Source organism: Arctopsyche grandis, chromosome 6 (assembly GCF_051622035.1).
Source record: "Arctopsyche grandis isolate Sample6627 chromosome 6, ASM5162203v2, whole genome shotgun sequence".
NCBI classification, from domain to species: Eukaryota; Metazoa; Arthropoda; class Insecta; order Trichoptera; family Hydropsychidae; genus Arctopsyche; species Arctopsyche grandis.
Window position 1 is genome coordinate 23740315 of NC_135360.1, and position 21930 is coordinate 23762244.

Below are 21930 nucleotides of genomic sequence, written 5' to 3' on the forward strand. Positions count from 1 at the left end.
CAGTTTCGTTCGAGTTGCGGCCTCAAGAGTCAGTCGTTAATTGCGTTCGTCGGTGAGCGGTCGCACCCGACTCTCCGATACGATCGTTCGCCGCGTCAGTAAACATCAACATTGACTCGGACGTCGTCAAATCCGATGACTTCGCAGTGACTGAAAGACACGCGCGCGCCTCTCGAAAGTGATCTCGCGCCTCGAGCGAGCAAACGAGCTAACGAGCAAACGCTCCACAGGCTTCGGCCAAAAAGTATTATAACTTGTCGCGAGTGCATTTGTTCTGGGTCAGTGTTTGTCAAAAGTTTCGCCGCTCCCACTCCCCCTCCCCTCCCCCCCACCCCACCCCACCCCGCTCAATCTCAACCGCCACTTTCAAACGATCTCAACGGCTCTTCGCGATGTGTGTGATAATAATGTCCGGTTGAATGTTTTGTTAGACACATGCATGGCTCGTAGGTACGTGCAATAGTCGCAGCCGCAGCACGCTCGAGCGACTTTTTGAAAGTGGGGAAAACTGGTCTTCGCATGTCTCCGATACGAGCGGCTGACTAACCTCAAATATTACATTAGTATATATTATATATTATTATTATGCGACACATATGTGCTCCTCGTCTTCTGTGTTTTCGTTTCGGATTCGTTAATGCTAATTAGCTAGATACACATACAACGGTTGTTGATTTGGAGTGTTTTTACTGCGCGCGCTTTTCTCGACCGGTCTATAAATAGGTCATTGCACATTCGTTGAATTTTAGCTAGATATTCGAGCTCGGTTCAAATCTATCGTAGAATCGATCTATTGAGGATGTTATTCTTTGAATATGATTATATTGCGGGTTTCGTAGCTAGAAGAATGGACGGAAGGAGTGCTCGAATTATACCAGAGAGAAGGTATAAAGGGTGAAGGGAAGGCCGCAAGGAAGATAGGTGGATGAAATTGGAGAAAAAATGTGTGGGTGGGGTGAGATGGATGGGAGTTGCCCTAAACAGAGACATTGGATGGTGAAAGGCTGTTAATGATAATGATGATGACTATAAGGTTACTCTAACTATACACAAACTCGATGCACTCAAAGAAGTATAGATATAGGAAACGGAAGTGGAACGGATACGTGGGTGAGAAGTATGACGAGGGTAGTTGATATAGTGAAAACATTGAAATGGCAATGGGCGGGTTACGTAGCTAGAATAATACACAAAAGAAGTGCTGGAATGGTACCCGAGAGAATGTACAAAGGGTCAAGGGAAGGTCGCAAGGGAGATGGGTGGATGAAGACGGATAGAAGACATACTAATGTTGATTTTATTCATTTATATCAATTATTATTTCATTGTAAATGTACACTTTGCTATTGATAACATTTTAACGAATAAAAAGTAAGTTTAAAATAATTATAATTGACGATTATTTCAAATGAAAATTGTCAAATTGAAATAAAAATCGTTTATATATTTTATTTGATCCATGAGCCGTTATATTTGAAAGTGGGGAAGTTCAATTTTCAGTCCCAAAGACACTATTTCTGTTTGACTTCACAAATTTGACTATTCTGTTTGACTTCACAAATTGTTATCACTTATTTTAATTAGATGTCGAGATTCTTGGAAATGCAGAATAAACGTATTAGGGCGAAATCACACGGGGAAGAACGGCACGTCGTGTGCTTGGCTCCCCGCTGTGGGGGGTCTCGTATATTTTTTCAAATTTATAATACACTTATCGGTCACTATCAAGAAAGGATAAATATAAGAATAAAATTTTACTGAAAACACTCCAGGGTGTGATTTTGGGATGGTGTGTTGGGGGTGCCATGATTTAAAAACTATCTAAAAAAAACCACGTGCCACGTTCATCGCTGTGTTTTCGCCCTTACAGGCCACCAGTATTTTTACAAACCTCCTTTTAGCTTCACTTACGATTATTAAATATTGTCTAACACAAAACATTACATTTTATGTTTTGCGAGATATTTCTCTAAATGAAGAAAAGTGGACTTTCGTTTATAATATTATTGGTTTTAGGAAATATCTATGCCTGTTTGTTAGTACTGAATCACAGAAGTTCTACTTTCTGATTAGACCAATGATATTGCATTCGATACGCATTTCGTTTGTAATTTACAAAATATGTTTATATACTTTTGTATCTTCAAAGAATATTTATAGAACTTCATTTCTCGAACAGATTTTATTCCATGAATGGCGTTATAAAAAAAATTGCTGTTTTATACACAGAGGCAACCAATTTCAACATTGCCTAGCAACGTTTCAAAAAAATACTTCTCACAGTTTACTTTCCTCTGTGCTAAGATTCTTCATATTGAGTTTTTCGAAACTATTGGAATTAGCCATGTTGAAGAAAGTGATTTTTAAAACATACGAAATGTGAGAAAGTCAAACTTGGCCAAATTGTTAAAAACTACATTACTTTTTGGCTTTATATAATTTGAATTTTGTAAGTTGGATGAATGTTGACAGGTGGGTCTCGAGAGGAGGCTCTACGGTGCGGTCCGCGGCCCACAGTTTGAGTGTTGGTGTGGTGTGGTGTGGTGTGTTGAGCGCACCTGTTGCTCCCACTTCCTGTCGTGGCGTTCACAGCCGCTCACTGCTGTGATGTGACCATAATTATCATTTGCAATGAAATTATTATTTATATTTTGTATTGCTTTTATCACCATTATCGAGAGAAATTCATCTGAAGGCAACACTCCGTCACAAGTCCATGAATTACCGAACGCCGCTTCCCAATCTTTAACGTATTGCCTTTTCTTGTCGTTGATATATCGTTGGTTGATCTTTAACTTTTCTGTGGGTATTGACATTTACGTATTTGGTTTTTATAGGATTTTTAGTTGCACCTTAAGTCTTAAGTAATAGCTACTGATCATTATCTACGTATCGTTTATGTCACAGAGAAATTATGTTTCAAGTGAAAATATATGTTCACTGACGTTTCAGTGAAATCATAACCAGTTACATTTTCAGGGTTGGTTTTTATTAATTTAAGATTAGGTTGTTAGGGTTGGTATTATTTATGGGTTAGGATAGGTTAGGTTAAGTAAGGGTTGGCCCTATTCAATTACGGTTGGGTTGTTAGGGTTAAATTTATAGAGTTGTAAAGTCGTTGTTTGATACATTCATAACCAGTTACATTTTCAGGGTTGGTTTTATTCATTTAAGATTAGGTTGTTAGGGTTGGTATTATTTATGGGTTAGGATAGGTTAGGTTAAGTAAGGGTTGGCCCTATTCAATTACGGTTGGGTTGTTAGGGTTAAATTTATAGAGTTGTAAAGTCGTTGTTTGATACATTCATAACCAGTTACATTTTCAGGGTTGGTTTTATTCATTTAAGATTAGGTTGTTAGGGTTGGTATTATTTATGGGTTAGGATAGGTTAGGTTAAGTAAGGGTTGGCCCTATTCAATTACGGTTGGGTTGTTAGGGTTAAATTTATAGAGTTGTAAAGTCGTTGTTTGATACATTCATAACCAGTTACATTTTCAGGGTTGGTTTTATTCATTTAAGATTAGATTGTTAGGGTTGGTATTATTTATGGGTTAGGATAGGTTAGGTTAAGGAAGGGTTGGCCCTATTCATTTAAGATTGGGTTGTTAGGGTTAAATTTATAGAGTTGTAAATTCGTTGTTTGATACATGCATAACCAGTTACATTTTCAGGGTTGGTTTTATTCATTTAAGATTAGATTGTTAGGGTTGGTATTATTTATGGGTTAGGATAGGTTAGGTTAAGGAAGGGTTGGCCCTATTCATTTAAGATTGGGTTGTTAGGGTTAAATTTATAGAGTTGTAAATTCGTTGTTTGATACATTCATAACCAGTTACATTTTCAGGGTTGGTTTTATTCATTTAAGATTAGAATTTTAGGGTTGGTATTATTTATGGGTTAGGATCGGTTGTTAGGGTTAAATTTATAGAGTTAAACGTTGGAAATTCATTGTTTGATACATTCATAACCAGTTACATTTTCAGGGTTGGTTTTATTAATTTAAGAATAGATTGTTAGGGTTGGTATTATTAAAGGGTTAGGATAGGTTAGGTTAGGTAGGTTAGGGTTATAACTAGTCACCGGACCCAGAAGGTGCCGCGTATTGTTCAAAGGTTGTAAATGCATTGTTAAAGGTTTGCCGAACCTTTTTTACAAAGGATTTACAACAATGGAACAATGAATAGCACTGTGACTATCCTACCTCTAGTTATAACTTATAACCCTAACTTATAACTATAACTTATAAGTAGTCACCGGAGCCTGAGGGGGCCGTGTATTGTTCAAAGGTTGTAAATGCATTGTTAAAGGTTTGCCGAACAATGGATAGCACTGTGACTATCCTACCTCTACTTATAAGTGAGGGTTGGCCCTATTCATTTAAGATTGGGTTGTCAGGGTTAAATTTATAGAGTTAAACGTTGTAAATTCATTGTTTGATACATTTTCACTTGAAATATGCTTACACTGTAACATATACATTATTATTCTTGTTAATGTTTATAATATCCAAGGATATGAAGTGAAAAATGCGAATTTTGGATATGATGAACCTAGTGGAAAATTTGCGTCGTATCAAGGAAACTTATAAAAAAAAAATCATTGATTAATACAATGTCCTGAAAAAAACCTAATTTTTCCAGATTTTTGTCGAGATAAATCGATTGGTTGGAGGCACAGACGTCCTGCGCCTCTAACCAATCGATTTATCTCGACAAACATTTCGAAAAAGTAGGTTTTTTTCATATATCCCTTATTTGAGAATAGTTTTGATTTTTTTACTATAAAAAATAAACGCTTAATATTCATGTAGGATCCTGAATTCAGGGGTTCCAAATGATACACGTGGAGTAGCTCAGACAGTTTATTATACGTCTTTAAGTCGTTGTAACAATAGATAAAGTTTTATGATCATTTTTATTTATGAATATATATGTATGAAATTAGAATGGAGTTCATTTGGGCGAATGAATGCTATTTTTAAATCTAAAATGTCACTGTGCCTGAAGAAATCGATTTTCGATCAGTGCACCCGTACTTGCATTGAAATCCAGAATGCTATATAAAATCCAGTGCACTCAAAGAGGTATAGAGATGGAACGCTGTATGCTTGGCATAACGAGGAAAAATAGAAAACGGAATACGTGTTTTAGAAGTATGACAAAGGTGCTTGATGTACGTAACGGTGAGGATAAAGAGATTTAAATGGCAATGCACGTGTCACAGCTAGAAGATCGGACAATAGATAGACGAAAGAAGTGCTTAAATGGTACCCGACAGAATGTAAAAGGGTGCAAGGAAGGCCGCAGGGAAGACGAGTGGATGAAATCAGATAGATATGTGGGATGAGTTGGGTGAGAGTTGCCCAAAATAGACAAATGGAAACATGTTGGAGAGGCCTTCATCCAGCAGTGGATGGCGAATGGCTGTGAAAAATGACGATAAAATATGTATACGCATTTGTTAAATATCAGGCCTCCTCAATTTGATTTAAACATGAGAAAAAGACAAAGATATGTAGAAACACTGGGTCTAAGATATGCATATTTATATTGGGCATCGGTGAGGCACTCCTAATTAGTAATTCAATATTCGTATGCATATGTAAATTGTTAAGTAAAAGGTATAAAATCGGAGTCGGAGTCGCTCGATTGGTTTAAGACCGACTCTACAGCCCTTATAATATTGTCTTATTTAATGTTCGTGTTCAAAACCCATTACAGACTGTTTTGTTTTCATTATATTATCAAATTTACCAATAATGGACCAATATTTATGCATGACTAGACAAAATCATGACCTCGTTTTGATTATTTAAATAGTAATTCTTTCCTTTTCGTTAATTCATAGTGAAATTACAATGATTTAGCAAGATTTTACAGGTTAATACTTAATTAGGACACATAGTATATTTGTGCTAGACGATAAATGAATGGATTGCCTAATCGAAGTAACCCACGTGTATATTTTTTGACATTCGCTACTTCATGAATCATTGTAGCAAATTTGCTAATATGTATGTATGAAGCAGCCTCGAAATATTGCTGTTTTATTGTGATTGAATTTTTTTGGATTAATCTTTAGCACCTTCATTTTATTATTAAAAAAAAAACATGTTAACGTGAGTAAGTCATATTAGACAGATATACATATATTTAAATCGATATGTAAACAATAGATGTAATCCCCATTGAATAGATAATTTCTCTTCGTTATTAAATTTGGACTTGGATTTATTTCTAACCAAAGATTATATACATACGTCCCTTTTCAATACATAGTTATATTGTTTTTCAACATTTTATGTTTTGTAATTCTGATTGCATGGTTTTAATTGTACTACGTTTCACTTTCAAAGAAAGTCTCCTATAATAGCACATCAACTTATTGTTGATTTTTTTCATCGTAACCGAAAGATAATCAAATTAACAGGTGTATTATTATGTTCTTTCATGTATAATATATATTTTATATGCTCAAACAAACTGTATGTCTAGTTATGAAATATTACAGGTGGGTTTTTGCTAATTGAATCTAAATTTTGGAAGAGATACATAATATATGTATCTTGTTTTTTTTTTAGGTTGTTTGCGCCAAATTTACAATAAATATACGATCTTTGATACAAAGCAACCAGTAATTAAAATTGAATATTCAATTCGTGTTCCCCTTTTCGCGTATAGGTACATATACACCTCTTAAAATTGATTGCGAATTCATTTTTATTAATATTTTCATGGGAAATAATTAGCATTTATGTTAATTTTACGTTCGTGTACTGTTTATATTTTTTTCGTCTCAAAGAAGCAAAATCACATCTAAAAATCAGGCACATACAACCTTCGTAGCCTTTGTTATATAATTTATAAGTATATATTTTTATATATATCTTATAAAAAAGTTCACAGTACGCAACTCTCATTGTTTTGACACAATGACTGTTCATGACATGCTTATTTTTATTATACGTTTATACTTTATAATAATAACAGAAATAGTGTATTTGTTCCCACGCACGGTATAATACGATATTAAAATCGGTTTAAAGTTACGTTTCTTCCGAAGAATTTCGCTTCTGTTCTTTTCTAGGGCAAATTTAGCACTTAAGAACCCCTCCTCCTTCCATATTTTTTGTCCAGTTTGACTTAAAATAACTGTATTCCGAGATGAAAATAATGAAATACTGAAGAACGACACAGTTAATCATGATTCTGATCGTATCGTCAATCTTAGATTTTTTGTTACGATTTTGTTGTGACGAGTTTGCCTTAGTTTTAGTTTTGTTTTGTTGTCACGTTAACAGCAGTACGAAATATATTCTTTAGTACATTCATATGTACGTGGAGTAGACGAACAGCAGTAGCTGATAAAATCTAATCATATACAATTATAGAACTTTAAAATGAAATAAAACATGGTTTTTATTGGAAGATAATGTTATGCCAAAAGTGTTTAAATATGATATCGGACATATGGGCGCCGGCTGGTTCGAGTATAGCGCAAAGTCCAATTTTTGACCACTTTTTCGAGCAACTGGGGGCGTATATCGGCAATAACGCGGCGAAGGCTTTCAAGTCGTCCATCGTTTCTAGACTAGACTAGTGAATTCACAAATCCTCACGGAAAATAGTCCAAAGGTGTTAAATCACACGATCTTGGAGGCCAATTCACGATCTTAAAATGGTAAGTTTTGCGAACTGAACCACGATTTTCGAAATAAATTCGCACAATTTGCTAGCGTTGTTCTGGCGCAAGTCTCTCTTCATGGTGAAATGGCAAGCCAAACTGAGCACAAATCAGTTGTCAGCTGTCAAATTAACCCTACCTCACCGAAGTGGGGTATGCAAGTGCCCCAATATCCTATATTTCTTGTATTCCTAGAATGAACGACAAGAAATTTATTTTAATAGATTTTGTATGATTTAGAAAAGGGGTACATCGTAAAAAAATACATTTATACATGTCTACGTTCCAAAGTATGATTTAAAGACGGTAGCCATAAGTCATTTTTTTGACTGTTCGCTTGCATATTCTTGTTGATCGATGAATCAATGCGAGAGAAAGAGACAGCTATATTTTCGTAAGCTATTGTTTTCGTCGCTTTTGGCGCGTGGCTATTGAGTCATGTAGTCGCCTGTTGGCCTTACCCATGTGCGTTTGCATGTTGATGCTTGTCGTTATTTTTTAATACAAAAATAGTCAAAAACATGCTATATGACTAAAACTTTTTATGTTGATGTGTAAAATGATTAATAAGATATATATTGAACGCATTTGTATTGAGAAAAGCTGTATTTTGATTAAAAATACTGGGGTCTTTCTCGACCCCGGTTCGGGACACTCTTTAGATCTCGACGCTCCGTCCTTCAAAGGTTAATTAGATGTCGCTGGGAAAAAGTGTTGCCAATTCGATAAACAAATCCTTTACTATACAGCAGTACATATCACGTATCAAGCAAAACCGCTTTTCTTTGGCCTCTGTGGAAATATTCACGCACGTCGTTACGTCATATTAGCGGGTGTACTTGTACTAACGAAAGTGCACATGTGCATATGAATATTTTCAGAAACGTCATATATTGCGCCATATCGTCATGTTCTACCTATATAATGTATATATTATATAAGACGATATTGCCTTGCACCAGGCCAAACTTGTCTGAACGTGCGTTGCTGTATGAATAGAAACTGTCGATTACGCGAGTTGCTGTGCTGTGCTGTGGCCGTGAACTGCTCAATAGTATGAACATACCTTTAATCGTACAATCGACTTGAAACAAATACAACACACAGTTCAGTCGGTCAACTGTTAATTTTTACCCAAATATACAACAGCTCTGGTTCTAATACAAATGCTGTTATGAATAATTTAATACCACCTGCTGATTGGTCTTGTGCATATTTCAATTTATCACTGATGTTGATTTCACTCGTCAATGCGAATTTCTCGTTTGTTTTTCTGCCACAAACGCCAGAGAAATGCTGGTTAAAACCTTAGCAATGGATCGAGGCAAATGAATTGATCCCATATTGAACGCTTTCGATCGGTGGCCTTCCAACGTCATATTTGTTATTACAGATGTTACTGAACTGATTACTTTGAATTTGTAGTTTTTGACAATGCCTCATAAAAATGTGCGAACCCATAATAATCATTCACGTCTTCTTACCGTTCAAGTAATATATTTAGTCCATAAAGTATGTATGTATATTATCATACAACTAGCGAAAGTACCTTGCTCCGCTCGGGCTAACATTCGCATATAATAAATATAGATCGAGGTTAGTTCTTCCGTATTTTAGTTTATTTTATTCAGAGTCCCAATTTTTCGTTTCGATGCCGCGTTATTAATTTTAATTGCTCCATAAAAGCTTATTATATTTCTGCAATTCCAAATATTGGTGTGGATTCACTGAATAAATTTAGGCGCAAACACACTAAATCGTACGCCATGCATGTGCTCGTGGTTTCCAGAGGGGAAGGGCGTTTCTTCAGGTCATTACTAATTCGTACGATCTTATTATTTCGACAAATTTCCTACGTTTCTTCAAATATGGGAATCACTGTCAAACCTATGTCAATATAATGATAAAAATATCACCGATAACACTACAGGGGGTGATTTTTAGCCTAGGTACCATAGCATAGATCAGTCGTGTAAGCGATTTTTTCGTGTACCTATGTATCTGCGCCTTTTTTCGCCCATATATTATATAAAGGCCCGTCCAGACTAAGCAAACATGACAATTACGGAATTTCAAAAATAAATTTTATAAAGTCTACATGACCCTTAACATTTTTTTCGTATACATGCCATAGTGCCATGACAGGTCACCCTGAATCGATTCTATGGCTAACTGTATACATACATATCTAAATACATTAAACATGCGATGTAGGTATACGTATATTAATTAGAAAACCGCATGCATGTGTATTGCTTGCAACAATTAACTAATTCTGACTTGTCGAATTTGCAAGAGAGAGAGAGATTCCGATTTTATTAGAATCGTCAACAGCTAAGAACTAATTGACAATAGTGAACCATTTTTTGTGGGTTAAAGCATCCTGGCCGCCTAAGTCTGGTTAAGACAGATTTGCAAACTCTAAGGTCGCAGGCACACTGAATCGTACGGCAGGTACACTGTATCGTAGACTACAGTTGTGATGGTCGTATCTTCGTGTCATTGATAATTCGCACGATCTTATTATTTCGACAAGTTTGTCAATATAATGATAAAAAAAACACCGAAATCACCACAGAGAGTGTTTTTGCTTGGGTACTATAGCATAGATGAGTCCTGTTAGCGTTCCTGTCCACGTGACGCGTACCTTTCGTGTGTCTGCGCCTTTTTTATGTTATTACATTTCGCCCTAACTAAACTAAATTTCTTAACTAAATTTCTTAAAATATGAAAACCACTGTCAAACATATGTATGTCCTCCAGGGGCTGAGTTTTAGCCTGGATTACCATAGCATAGATCAGGCGTACCGCGTACCACTCTGCTTGTCTAACAAGAGGCGGTCGATCTGGATTTAATTACCATCCATATCTTGCCAGATACTTGTAATCATCGATAAAATTAACAAATTTTTCGATTCTGGCTGGGTTTGATCTTAAAACATTTCTATTGGTAAACGATCGCTTAACCAGTGAGTTACGCTGTTGACATAAATATGTCAACAGACTTTTTATAGACATACATATAGATTTAAATGAAAATCATATAGATTTAAATGAAAATAGGTAAACTTTCACTGATATGTACATAGATATTGCTCCGTTGATTCAATGGACATTTTGCTAAAAAAAAATAAATTAGACAGACTAGCTCATCTATATTTATTGAGAACTTGTATAATTAAGGTATAATAAAAATGAAGAAAATTCGGTTCAAATTAGTATACGTCACGATACGTTGTACAAACATGTACTTTTGTTAATAACCGAATTTATTTGCACGCGGAGCAAATCTTTCCTCGAAAGGAAATAGCCCTCAGAGAAAATTCTTGGATCTTACATAAAAATGCTCTCGCTCCGTTTCAGTGCTAAGCTGGGGCAATTTTCTTCGTCCGCAATAATAAATACTGTAGTATTATATGCCACCATTATACATATGTATATGTGTTCTCCTTTTCTTGGGCAGACTATTCATATCGCCGTGTGATATTTACGTTTCTAGTTCACGATAAGGGCTCTCGGAGGTCAAAATAAATATATTTCACTTCAAGTACATGTGTACTTCTAGCGTGCATTTTATCTGAAGGAGTTCACGACATTGCGTCTGTCTGTATTTGGCAACAAAGGATGCGAACTGTGAATCACTCGTTTGTACGATGATGCATTCTCGCAAGTATTATCCTGCTTCGTTTGATCATCGTCATTATTTTGTTTTTAATACTTTTGTTATATGTATTTACTTACTGTTTGCGCTTTGTTTTATGCTACGAAGCTGACGTACAACAGATTTTATCGACCTGTGAGTTTTTATTAGACTCAGATAGCTCGTTTTATAGGGCTTCTCTTGGAAACTAGTATATAGGTATGTGAATTACAATAATTTATACTTACTCCTATAAACATACATAGATACATGTGGTTTTGGTACTTGGTATATTTCAGAGAAATTTGATGAAAAAATTACTACGTATATCAGAGATGTCCTAGAAAATTTAGGACTCGCTAGCATTCATTCAAAAAATATTAATTTGTCTATATTGATTTATCATCAAATCATTGTATTTCGTCCAAGAGAAATTGAAAGAGCTAGTTATTACAAATTGTATATAGCCAGCAGTATGATTTTTGGGTTCGATCCCGCTATACTGCTGGTTAGACTTGAATATTTGTGATCCAAGTCGATCGTTTCTTATCAGAGTTTGGCAATTTTATCTGATCCTTGTTGAAACGGTTCCTCAAATTTGGCAAAAAAAATCATCCTACTTGCTGTCACAAATCTTCTGTATTTGATGTATGTACAATTTGTAAAAATTATGTACAAATCTAAATCCATAAATGTCTCAATGTATTAATTAATTAATTGTTAATTTCGTGTTCTTCAGCTTCTCGAAATACAGTGATTTATGTAATAAAAATTCTGCAGTGTTTGTAATTAATTGTCTAGGAAGGTGCATTGGGGTCTTCCTGTCAAGCCTTCCTGGTATACATAAATCTATGTAAAATAAAATAAAATATCGATAAACGGACTCTATCATATATGGCGATCACGCACACGACATTCATTGCCACGAAAATCACGAATACGGAAAATCTGGCACTCGAGTTCTCGTTAGTATGATAGTTCGCGTGGGTATGGATTGAATTTTCGAGTGCCAGATGTTCCGTGATCGAGGTTTTAGTGACGTGTGCGAGGTTGCTTTGTGCGGAATAATCACCGAACTAGATACAGTCTACTGCACTGGTAGAGGTATCGGAATAATCCAGATCTTGAACAAGCAAATTGTCGATTTTTCAATGGTTTGAGCTCCGGATCTTTCAGTTTATGAGTATTCACTAGACCTACTATCGTCGGTTTTCTCTTTAATATCCTATTAGTTGTTAGACATTTTTAGCTACAGAAGTTTCTTTTGCTCGTAAATGTTTGATCTTAAAATTTCCTTATTACCGAATAGAGAGAGTCGAGTACGCCCATCTTATTTGGTGTTGAAAGGTAAACTGAAGGTGTTAATTGCGTTTCGACACGGCCCACAGAAGCTGATCAAAACGAAATCTACACGAAATCAAATGGAACAAGGGAAAAAATAGCCCACTTTTGTTTGTCACTCGTTAATTGATTTGATTTGGTGCCACTGACCGACACGAACTCCATACAAAAGTGACAAAAAGTGTGTAGGCATATATGTATAAGCTATTGTGACCTGCACGGTTTCCTTTCTAATTAAACTTTGACCGATTATTGACACTACGGTAACAGCTATAAACCGTTGACACACATCGAAAAACTGTTGAAAACAAACGCTTCCTCTCTAAAGCGGTACCCAACACGCCAATAACCACAAGGGTACACTTTTGCAGCTAGGTTAGGTACAAGTTGACCAATTTATTCTAAAATCCGGTACTCCTCACCTGTGACTTTCTCTGTTTGTTCTGGTTTTTATTTCACACCTGCAAAACCCACTCAGTTTTGGCAACTTAGCATTTTGAAATGTTATCTTCTAAGAGTTCGCCGCACCATATCGACAAAATGTTTATTAGATGTGACAGTGTGTATCCCCTCTTCCGGAACTTTCTGTACATCCGGTACGGCTGCAGGCACCCCTGTGTACATTTCTATGGGCATGTGTCCGGATGCCCTCATTTACACACGATTTGACATCAAAAGAAATTAATTCATGAAGATGCATCGATGGGAACTTATGCCATTGTGCCGTGCTGTTGCTCTACGTAGAAAATATACACTGGGATTGAGAATTAAAGCGTATAAAAAGAAAGCGCAAATAGCTCGAGAAAAGCTTAAACCAATTAGGCATCGGTTTTTTGCTGGAAATGGGACGAATTGCCTGATTGATAAGTAAATAAAAAATAGCATTTTATTTTATTAGCAAACTTGGAAGAGTTTTCGCTAATCTTTTCAGATTATGGTATTAATTTGAAAAAAAAGGAGGAACTTCAATTTGCGCTCACAAAAATGCATTATGGGTTTACAAGGGTGAAATTCTGGCATTATTTGCCTCGATTGTGTAATAAACGAATCCTTTGTCATCGAAGTTAATTCTTTCTCATACACACATATTACTAGACACCGGACCCAGAAGGTGCCGCGTATTGTTCAAAGGTTGTAAATGCATTGTTAAAGGTTTGCCGAACCTTTTTTACAAAGGATTTACAACAATGGATAGCACTGTGACTATCCGGTGTCTACATATTACATATTAACCAGCAACATAGATCATGAGTTCTATCCCTGGCTTTGTTGCTGGCCAAACCTTGGATATGTGACTCCAGGGTCGATCGTTTCCTTTCAGAGTTTGCCAATTTATCTGATTTCATTGGAAACGTTTTCAACAAATTGGCAATCCTGTAATATTTCTCACAAAATTTGGATTTACAGCGTCTCATAATTTCTCAAAAAATTGTCCATAAATGTCTCTATGATGATTGTAATGTTTGATGATCGATATTTGTAATTCTCCTAGAATAATACCCATGTACAATGTTAACCATATGTATATGTCAAATTAATAATGAAAACGATCGCATAAAAACCCAAATTTCGTTAGACGAAAAAATCGAAAGCGAAGTAAGGAGAGGGTAGTAAAAATGGGTATACATACATATATGTACCTGTATAAATCAATAAATAAAAATGGTTCCCGGGAGAATTGCACCCAATAAAAAGGAACAGCACACAGATAATATAATATGCATATAAATACCCCTTGACACTTTTTTTGTGGAATTTTATTGCGTTAGTTCTTCTTGAACTTCTTTGAAAGTTTGGATGCTTCGAGAGTACGGCTCTCTTGAGTGCATTTATCCAATCACCATTAGGGCGAAATCACACAGGACGGAGGCGGCACATGGTTTTTTTTAGATACTTTTAAACATGTGAAAAAATGTAGTATGCCTGGCACACATTCAAGGCACGCCCTGCATATACCGTCCTAAAAATCACCCCATGGAGTGTTTTCGGTAAAATTTTATCCTTACTTGACAGTGATCGATAACGGTGTATCCCATATTTGAAGAAATATAGGAGAACCCCACAGCGGGGAGCCAAGCACACGGCGTGCCGTTCTTCCCTGTGTGATTTCGCCCTCACATATCACCTACTAAGTGCAAGATTAGATGGTAATTTGGCTAAATTCAGTGATGCAGTTTTGTACCTCGTATTCTAATAGGATAAACTATACAACGTATAAAAGTTTAAAATCAAGCTCAATTCCTTTTCAAAATCATGCGATGTAATGCCAACAGGTAAAATATTAGGAGAAAATATAACTAAATGAACTTACAATTGAAAGGCAGTTGATTGCAGTACAAGTATGAAGAAATATCATCTTATTGAGTCTTGTGTAAATGTCAGCCACCATTTTGTTCTAAGGACGCAATATCTATTTACATATAACTATATGTATTAGGAACTGTATTGCGATCCTGGTTCGTTAAGACTTTCTTGAGAGCGTACACTGTTCTGCCGATACAGTGGTTGGCTTTGGGTCAAGCAACCACTCAATCGAGCTACATTATGCAATACTTTGCGATCAAGTAAGTAGTTAGTGGGCGTGTCAACGTATTAAATAAGAGCAGATGCGTAAAGGTGCGTGATAAATTAACCGGTTCCACCTGGACCTTAAATTTGAACACCAGACCCCAAGTTAGAAATGGCTTCCGTTAGGCGATCGCAACCTCGACATCTTGAATATGGTGATGAGGAGAGGTCAACATCACGGCGTCACACATACACACACTACTCACGCTGAGCACTTTTGTGCGTGGAAAAAAAACCGTTCTCGTTTATTATTTATTGTTCGTCTACGATGTGCAACTTTACGTCGTTTAGCATAACAAATGGTTGCCGACTATGTATGGTCTTCTAAATACATAGTCAAGTTCAGTTGGATGAAGAGGACATTGTACCTCCTTTAGTTGGTTTTTTTGTCCGTCGACGACCTTCCAGTATGGTCCTAATTGAGCTGGGCGTCATCTTTACGAGGTGGAGGCTTGCGAGGCCCAGGAATTCTGCGTTAGTCACTCGTACCTGGCCGAGCATCACTCGGTCAGCCGTTTGGAATTCCGATTATCTCCAACCGTCGCGCCAAAAAAAACCTGATTCGAATGTATCGGGGTTATGTTGTTGTTATTACGCACACATATACACACAGGCAAGACGGGTATCTAATGTTAGATACATACTCGTTGTCATCAAACTCATATGCAAGATTTCGTCATCCCATTTTATAATTAGGCACGCGTTTGAGTGCACTCCGGAAAGATAAGACACGTATTAAGAAATACTCTGCCTTATAGATGATGTTTTATTAATAAAAATGGAATTTTAACATAGAGAGGAAATCGTATCCAGCAGCATGGCTCGATGGTTGGGCTTTTGCCTAGCACCCAGAAGCACCGGGCTCGATCCCGTGAGTTGACCTCGATTGAAAAGAATTTATTCTGAGTAATGCTGCTGGTCAGACTTGGATATTTGTGACTCCTGGTCGATCGTTTCCTATCAGAGTTTGACAATTTTTCTGATTTCATTTGCTGAAACGGTTTCTCAATTAAATTGACTAAAAACCTTCCTACCTATTTGTCACCTTATAGAGTCACCACTATTTGAGTATGATTAATGTACAATAAAATTTATGTACAAGTTAAAATTCATAGACGTCTCGTTAATTTGTGAGTTTTCAGTGTCTCGTAATTCAGCGACTTATGTATTAAAAAAATGTTGCATTAATAGAAATTGAGCAGGAAGGCGCATTAGGGTTTACCTGTTAGGCGTTCCTGGTATATGTATATGTATATAATAAAATATTAATCATACATATGTCGGAGTACATTTTGGACCCTTCCTTTTTGTAATTAAATTTGGCTAAACTAAAATATGAATATTCACATAATGCCACCAAGAGTTGAGTCTTCAAAATTGTGGTACTCTACTATATAGGGGTATCTTCCATCAATGTATTTCACCAGTGATGACGTTTGGATATAAAACTTGGGCATTGAACGCCAAAATGTTACACAAACTCCGATGCACTCAAAGAAAGATGGTACAATGTACGCTGAGCATAACGAGGATACAAAGGAAACGGAATATATTACGTGGGTGAGAAGTATGACGAGGGTAGTTGATATAGTGAAGATATTGAAATGGCAATGGGCGGGTCACGTAACTAGAATAATGGACAAAAAAAGTACTGGAATGGAACCCGAGAGAATGTAAAAAGGGTGAAGGGGGAAGACCACAAGGAAGATGGGTGGATGAAATTGGACAAAAATGTGTACGTGGGGTGAGATGGATGGTAGTTGCCCTAAACAGACACGAATGGAAGCGTTTTGAAGAGGCATTCATTCAGCAGTAAATGGTGAATGGCTTTTAATGATAATCATGATGATGACTATAAGATTACTCTATGTTCCGCGGAGCCTACCTGATAAAAGCACCAAGGTGGTGGCTGAAAAATTTTAGGTCGTCGAAGTGTTTCGTTGAATATACATATGTATATTGTTGGATCAAAACTAATTTTTAATTATTGATACCTCATTAGTAAAACGAACCTAGGATTAGAACAGGACAAATATTCCAAACTATGACCAGTTTAGGTTCATCTATAAATATACATATGTACATAGATGTTTTCAATCGTTCACTCGAGGAGTGAATGGTACTGTGTGTATGTACACATACATATAACTATATAAGTCAGCAATCAATTCCAATTTGTTCCAACAAGTTACATACAATGATCAGAATTGGATTTAAATATTATTTAACGCATTCGAAGTCAATTGGAGCGTATGTAAATCAAGCAACCTAAGGTCAAACTCCTACTATTTCAGACTACTATCGCTCGTGACAAGTGTCGGAACACCTGATCAGACCAGACAGGCAATAGTGAAAATTAAAACTATGAAACTCTATACATGGGATACGTATTTCTGTATGATCATTTATCAAAGTTCCATGATGTAACAACACACACGCCCCCTAAGGTGGGCGTAACCGGCCAGTTCGGATAATTTGAACCATCCAACCCCGAACTTATTATCTCTAATATTGAAAAGGGAAATTTGATGTCGGAAATGGGAGATAGAGCCTTTGTGTTGATTCTAAAATTCCTTTCTAGTTCTCGCGCAGATGTGACCGCCTTGCTACAATACGGGTCAGCCTAGAAACCGGAACGCGAGAAATACTCGCGGAAACCACTCATGTTCAATGCGCAGAAGGGCAAGGAGTTTGAACTGAAATCTTAGCGATAATCTATGAAGGAGTTTGACGAAGATGCGAAGGTCCGGTTTCCAAGCACTGGTGCCGGTCAGGTGTGGTGCAGAGTTGCGAGCTTCCACAATGTCACATGGCTAACTGTACTTGTGCACGCCGACCTCAACTAGCATTTGCGCCAAATCTAAACAAAAACATATCCGCATAATGACGCAACTTTTATGAGTCAACCTGTTGTGTTTCTGAATTGGAACTCCTAGCGAAAGCTCCTTCGATGGGCCGATTTGCCAAATAGAATACGCTAGGGCCCCCCCGAAGTATTTTCAGCACTTCCCAAAATAAATTTGTTTATAAAAATATTTGTTTACAACAGCAGAATAGACTGATATGATATGAATAAGTGCGGTTTCCGTCACGAGCCCGAATGTGAAACGCCCGAAAACGCAAATATTGGAAGGCAAAGATCAAAAATCGAAAGATCTTAAGTCGAAAGATCAATTAAAAAAGGGTGCATGGTAAACGGTACATACTCACTTAATTTGCGCGAGCAGGATACAACAGGAACAAGAGGAACAGGCTTTTCCTCCCGTATTAATGTGCGCGCGCAGAATCCTGCGCGCGCAAATTAAGTGAGTATGTACCGTTTACCATGCACCCTTTTTTTTTTTTGATCTTTCGATTTTCGATCTTTGCCTTCCGATATTATCGTTTTCGGGCGTTTCACATTCGGGCCCGTGAGGTAGACCCGAATAAATGATAGTGAAAGGGCTACAGAGTGCGATATTTGAAGTCATCGATGGAATATTTGCAAGGCTGGGCGATGACGGTGACGATGTAATGTCGGAACAAGTAGAAAAGCTTTTCATCCAAAGGAAAGGAGCTACCAAGTTTTTTTCCATGGACTTTTAACACGCAAATACTGACTATATTGCTACTATGTATGTATGTATCTATACTAAGGCAACAGATAGGAATGCTTGCTAAATATGTATGTATGAAGTATAAAGTATATCGCTTGAAGCGTTTATTTTATCATATGAATTTTAACCGATAAATATATTCAAGTAAAAGTATTTATGGTCGGAGTTCCAATGTGAGAAAAAGATAATTTCGAATTACAAATTCCTTCGTGCATTCCACATATAAAACAAGCTTGTAATAAGGATTTTTAAATCTAATATATAATTTCGAAAGAGACTTTGTATATAATATATGTATGTAAGTATTTTTAGTTGGGAATCGAAAACAAGTCAAAGTTTCTATGACGAGGATTCGATTTTTTTTTCGATTCAAATAATGAATATTTACTATTAGATTCGCCATGTTTAAGCTGTTTATATTACAAATACTGAGCGCAGGTGGGTAAAACAACTAGTATATTATAAATCCTATTAATTTTTTCCAGTTATCCTACATAAATTCTTATTTTATCATTTACATTACATTTAGTGTAAGTAGATGTTACATTGAAATTAACAGCAGTGAAATCATAGTTACACTGACATTTCAGTGAATTCATATCCAATTACACATTCACTGGTTATAGCTATATTTTCATTACGGAAATAACATATTCACTGGCCTCTATTAGTGAAATTATAATTTTTGACCGTTAAATGATAGTAATACCAACTTAAGATTATTTTATAGAATGCTTTACAATTCAATAATTAATTGATATTACGTACTATGAAAATAAAGTATCTGATTACGACGAACCGAATGACGCTTTAACATTCACCCCAAACTGAATGAAACACGCATATTGTCTTCGATAAGATTATGTATTTCATAAAGTAAACGACTTTCTTTAAAAATATAATTTTATCAGTTAGCTAGCTAGCGTTCTAATGTACGATGGGATGGTAGTACGACATGTACTATCGCATGGTACATTACAAATTCACTATAGCGTTCTAATTACAAATTCACTGAAAAAGTGAATTTGTAATTCTATTACATCTGTACTTGATAATCGTTGCCACAAAAATCGCGAATACGGAATATCTGGTACTCGAGTTCTCGTTAGTAAAATATTTCGCGTGGGGCACTTTCGATTGATGGAGTTTTTGGGTGCCGTTCCGTGATCGAGATTTTATTGACGTGTGCAAGATCGCTTTTTTCGGAATAATCACTGAACCCTGTACTCACTACCTGAGTCAGTGAAATTATAATTTTACTGACAATAAAAATTTAAATGTAACATACATATTGCACATCGGGGAGAATAACGTCATAACTCAAAAAACCTAACTACAGTATAACGAAAATAAACTTAATTTTTTTGTGAAATTAGGTTTTTAATTTTTTGGAAATGACATTGCACAATAATTACACTACTGTCATTTCTAAAAAATTAAAAACCTGATTTCCCAAAAAAAAAAAATTTAAGTATATTTTCGTTATACTGTAAAGTTAGGTTTTTTCATTCGTGACGTTATTCTCCCCGGTGTGCGATAAGTCCAAGTGTTCACTTTGGTTTGTTCATGAACATTCTACATAGTTTGTCCATACACGGACTATTGGTTTTAGTTTAAGTGCTAAGGGTCTAAGGTTATTTTCAACTAGAGTCACCAAGTGTCGTATGAAACTTTTGGCTGTCAAAACCTACGCCATATACATACGCCAAGTATTTAAAAGGGAAATCCTATAGAAACCATATTACAACGTTGCTAAAATTCCCGTTTTTGCTAGTATTAAAAATATTGTAAATCATTGTAAGCATATATGTACATAGAGGATAGGGAAAACGATTGAGAATACTCAAACTTTTGACTAATAGTTCGTTTGTCAATTTGTTATTTTGTGTACACTCAAACTGACCAGATTGGTTCGTGTATAAACATATTAGTATGTTCATGAACGAACGAAATGTACACTTGGACTGTAACATATACATATGTACTAGTTTCTGAACTTAAACTCGAATTAATTGCAGCATTCAAAACGAGAGAAGTTAATGTATCATAAATATAAATCTTTTGTAGATTTATTATTATTATACCTTTCGCTTAATAGTAGTTTATATAACTGGAATGGTTAAGCTTAAGTTAAAATACATATTTCAACTGTTACGCGTTGTATTTAATTACTCTTAAACTAAATATCGTTCTTATCAATGGTACCCCTGAAATATTAAGCATGTTATCTAAAAAGTTATTACGTTCTTAATGTATGTAAGAATCACAGCCGATATTAAGTCATACATAATTACTCTAATCGCAATATTAAACAACTCTTACGTGCTAAATTAATTCCAAGGTTTATCAATGTTTATAGGCTAAATATTAGTATTCAAATGCTAACTAAAGTCAAGTTTTAGTTTAGAGTAATTTTAGTGTTATTCAATAGTTCTGCAACTAGTGATGACTGATTCGCGTTGAGCTCTGCTTAATATTTGAGATACGAAGTTAATTGATATCAGTATATCCTTAGTTAGTTAATTGTTTACAATAATAATAATGAAAATATACTTCCAACTAATAGATGATGATCGTGACAACGATAAAAAAGTGACAATATGCTATTTAAAATATGCAAAACTAACATATCGATCCAGAGATGAATTCAGTTATGTAAAAAGTGTGCAAGATGTGAAAATGGACATAGCGGGGCACATATAATATGGCCTCACAAACTTCAAGTCATGGCCAGTTACAAATGGCCGATCCCCAGAGGGATCACGACAAATTATCAACTGGCGGTCTCTCCTCAGGTGGATTATCATCAGGTGGTCTTTCAGCAGCTGGTAAATATATATATATTTTCAATTTTAAATATGTAAGTCTTGTATTCGTTTCTAAATATTCAATCTTTTTATTTTCAAGGACTATCAGTAGGCTCAGTGTCATCGGCAACAACAGTAGCTGCACCCACTGCAGACGATAGACCTTTACGTTTTGGTGGAAGTTCAAGTTGTTCATCGTCGAAAATTGATAAAGAAGACGATTTTACTCTGGGAGCTTTACCACCATTGTGGGAAAAATCTTACACTGCTAATGGAGAGGTGTATTTTATAGAG

The 21930-nt window shown here is 35.9% G+C and overlaps 1 protein-coding gene across 14 annotated transcripts in view; it reads left to right on the forward strand.

Annotated features, from left to right (window-relative positions):
* Nucleotide 1: 1 nt before the first annotated feature.
* The window catches only part of Magi (membrane associated guanylate kinase, WW and PDZ domain containing protein magi), a 28308-nt gene continuing 6379 nt past the window's right edge, over nt 2-21930 (forward strand). For 6 of the 14 annotated variants that reach the window (XR_013260774.1, XR_013260777.1, XR_013260775.1 and 3 more), the window contains exons 1-3: nt 32-244; nt 21396-21657; nt 21737-21929. Coding sequence is in view for 9 of the 14 variants with exons in the window: in XM_077433893.1 (XP_077290019.1) it covers nt 21534-21657; nt 21737-21929 (317 nt within the window). In the remaining 5 variants the exon portion in view is untranslated. Of the gene's footprint in view, nt 564-21395; nt 21658-21736; nt 21930 lie in introns of all 14 variants that reach the window. The other 8 variants (XR_013260773.1, XR_013260776.1, XM_077433889.1 and 5 more) reach the window with 3 other exon arrangements.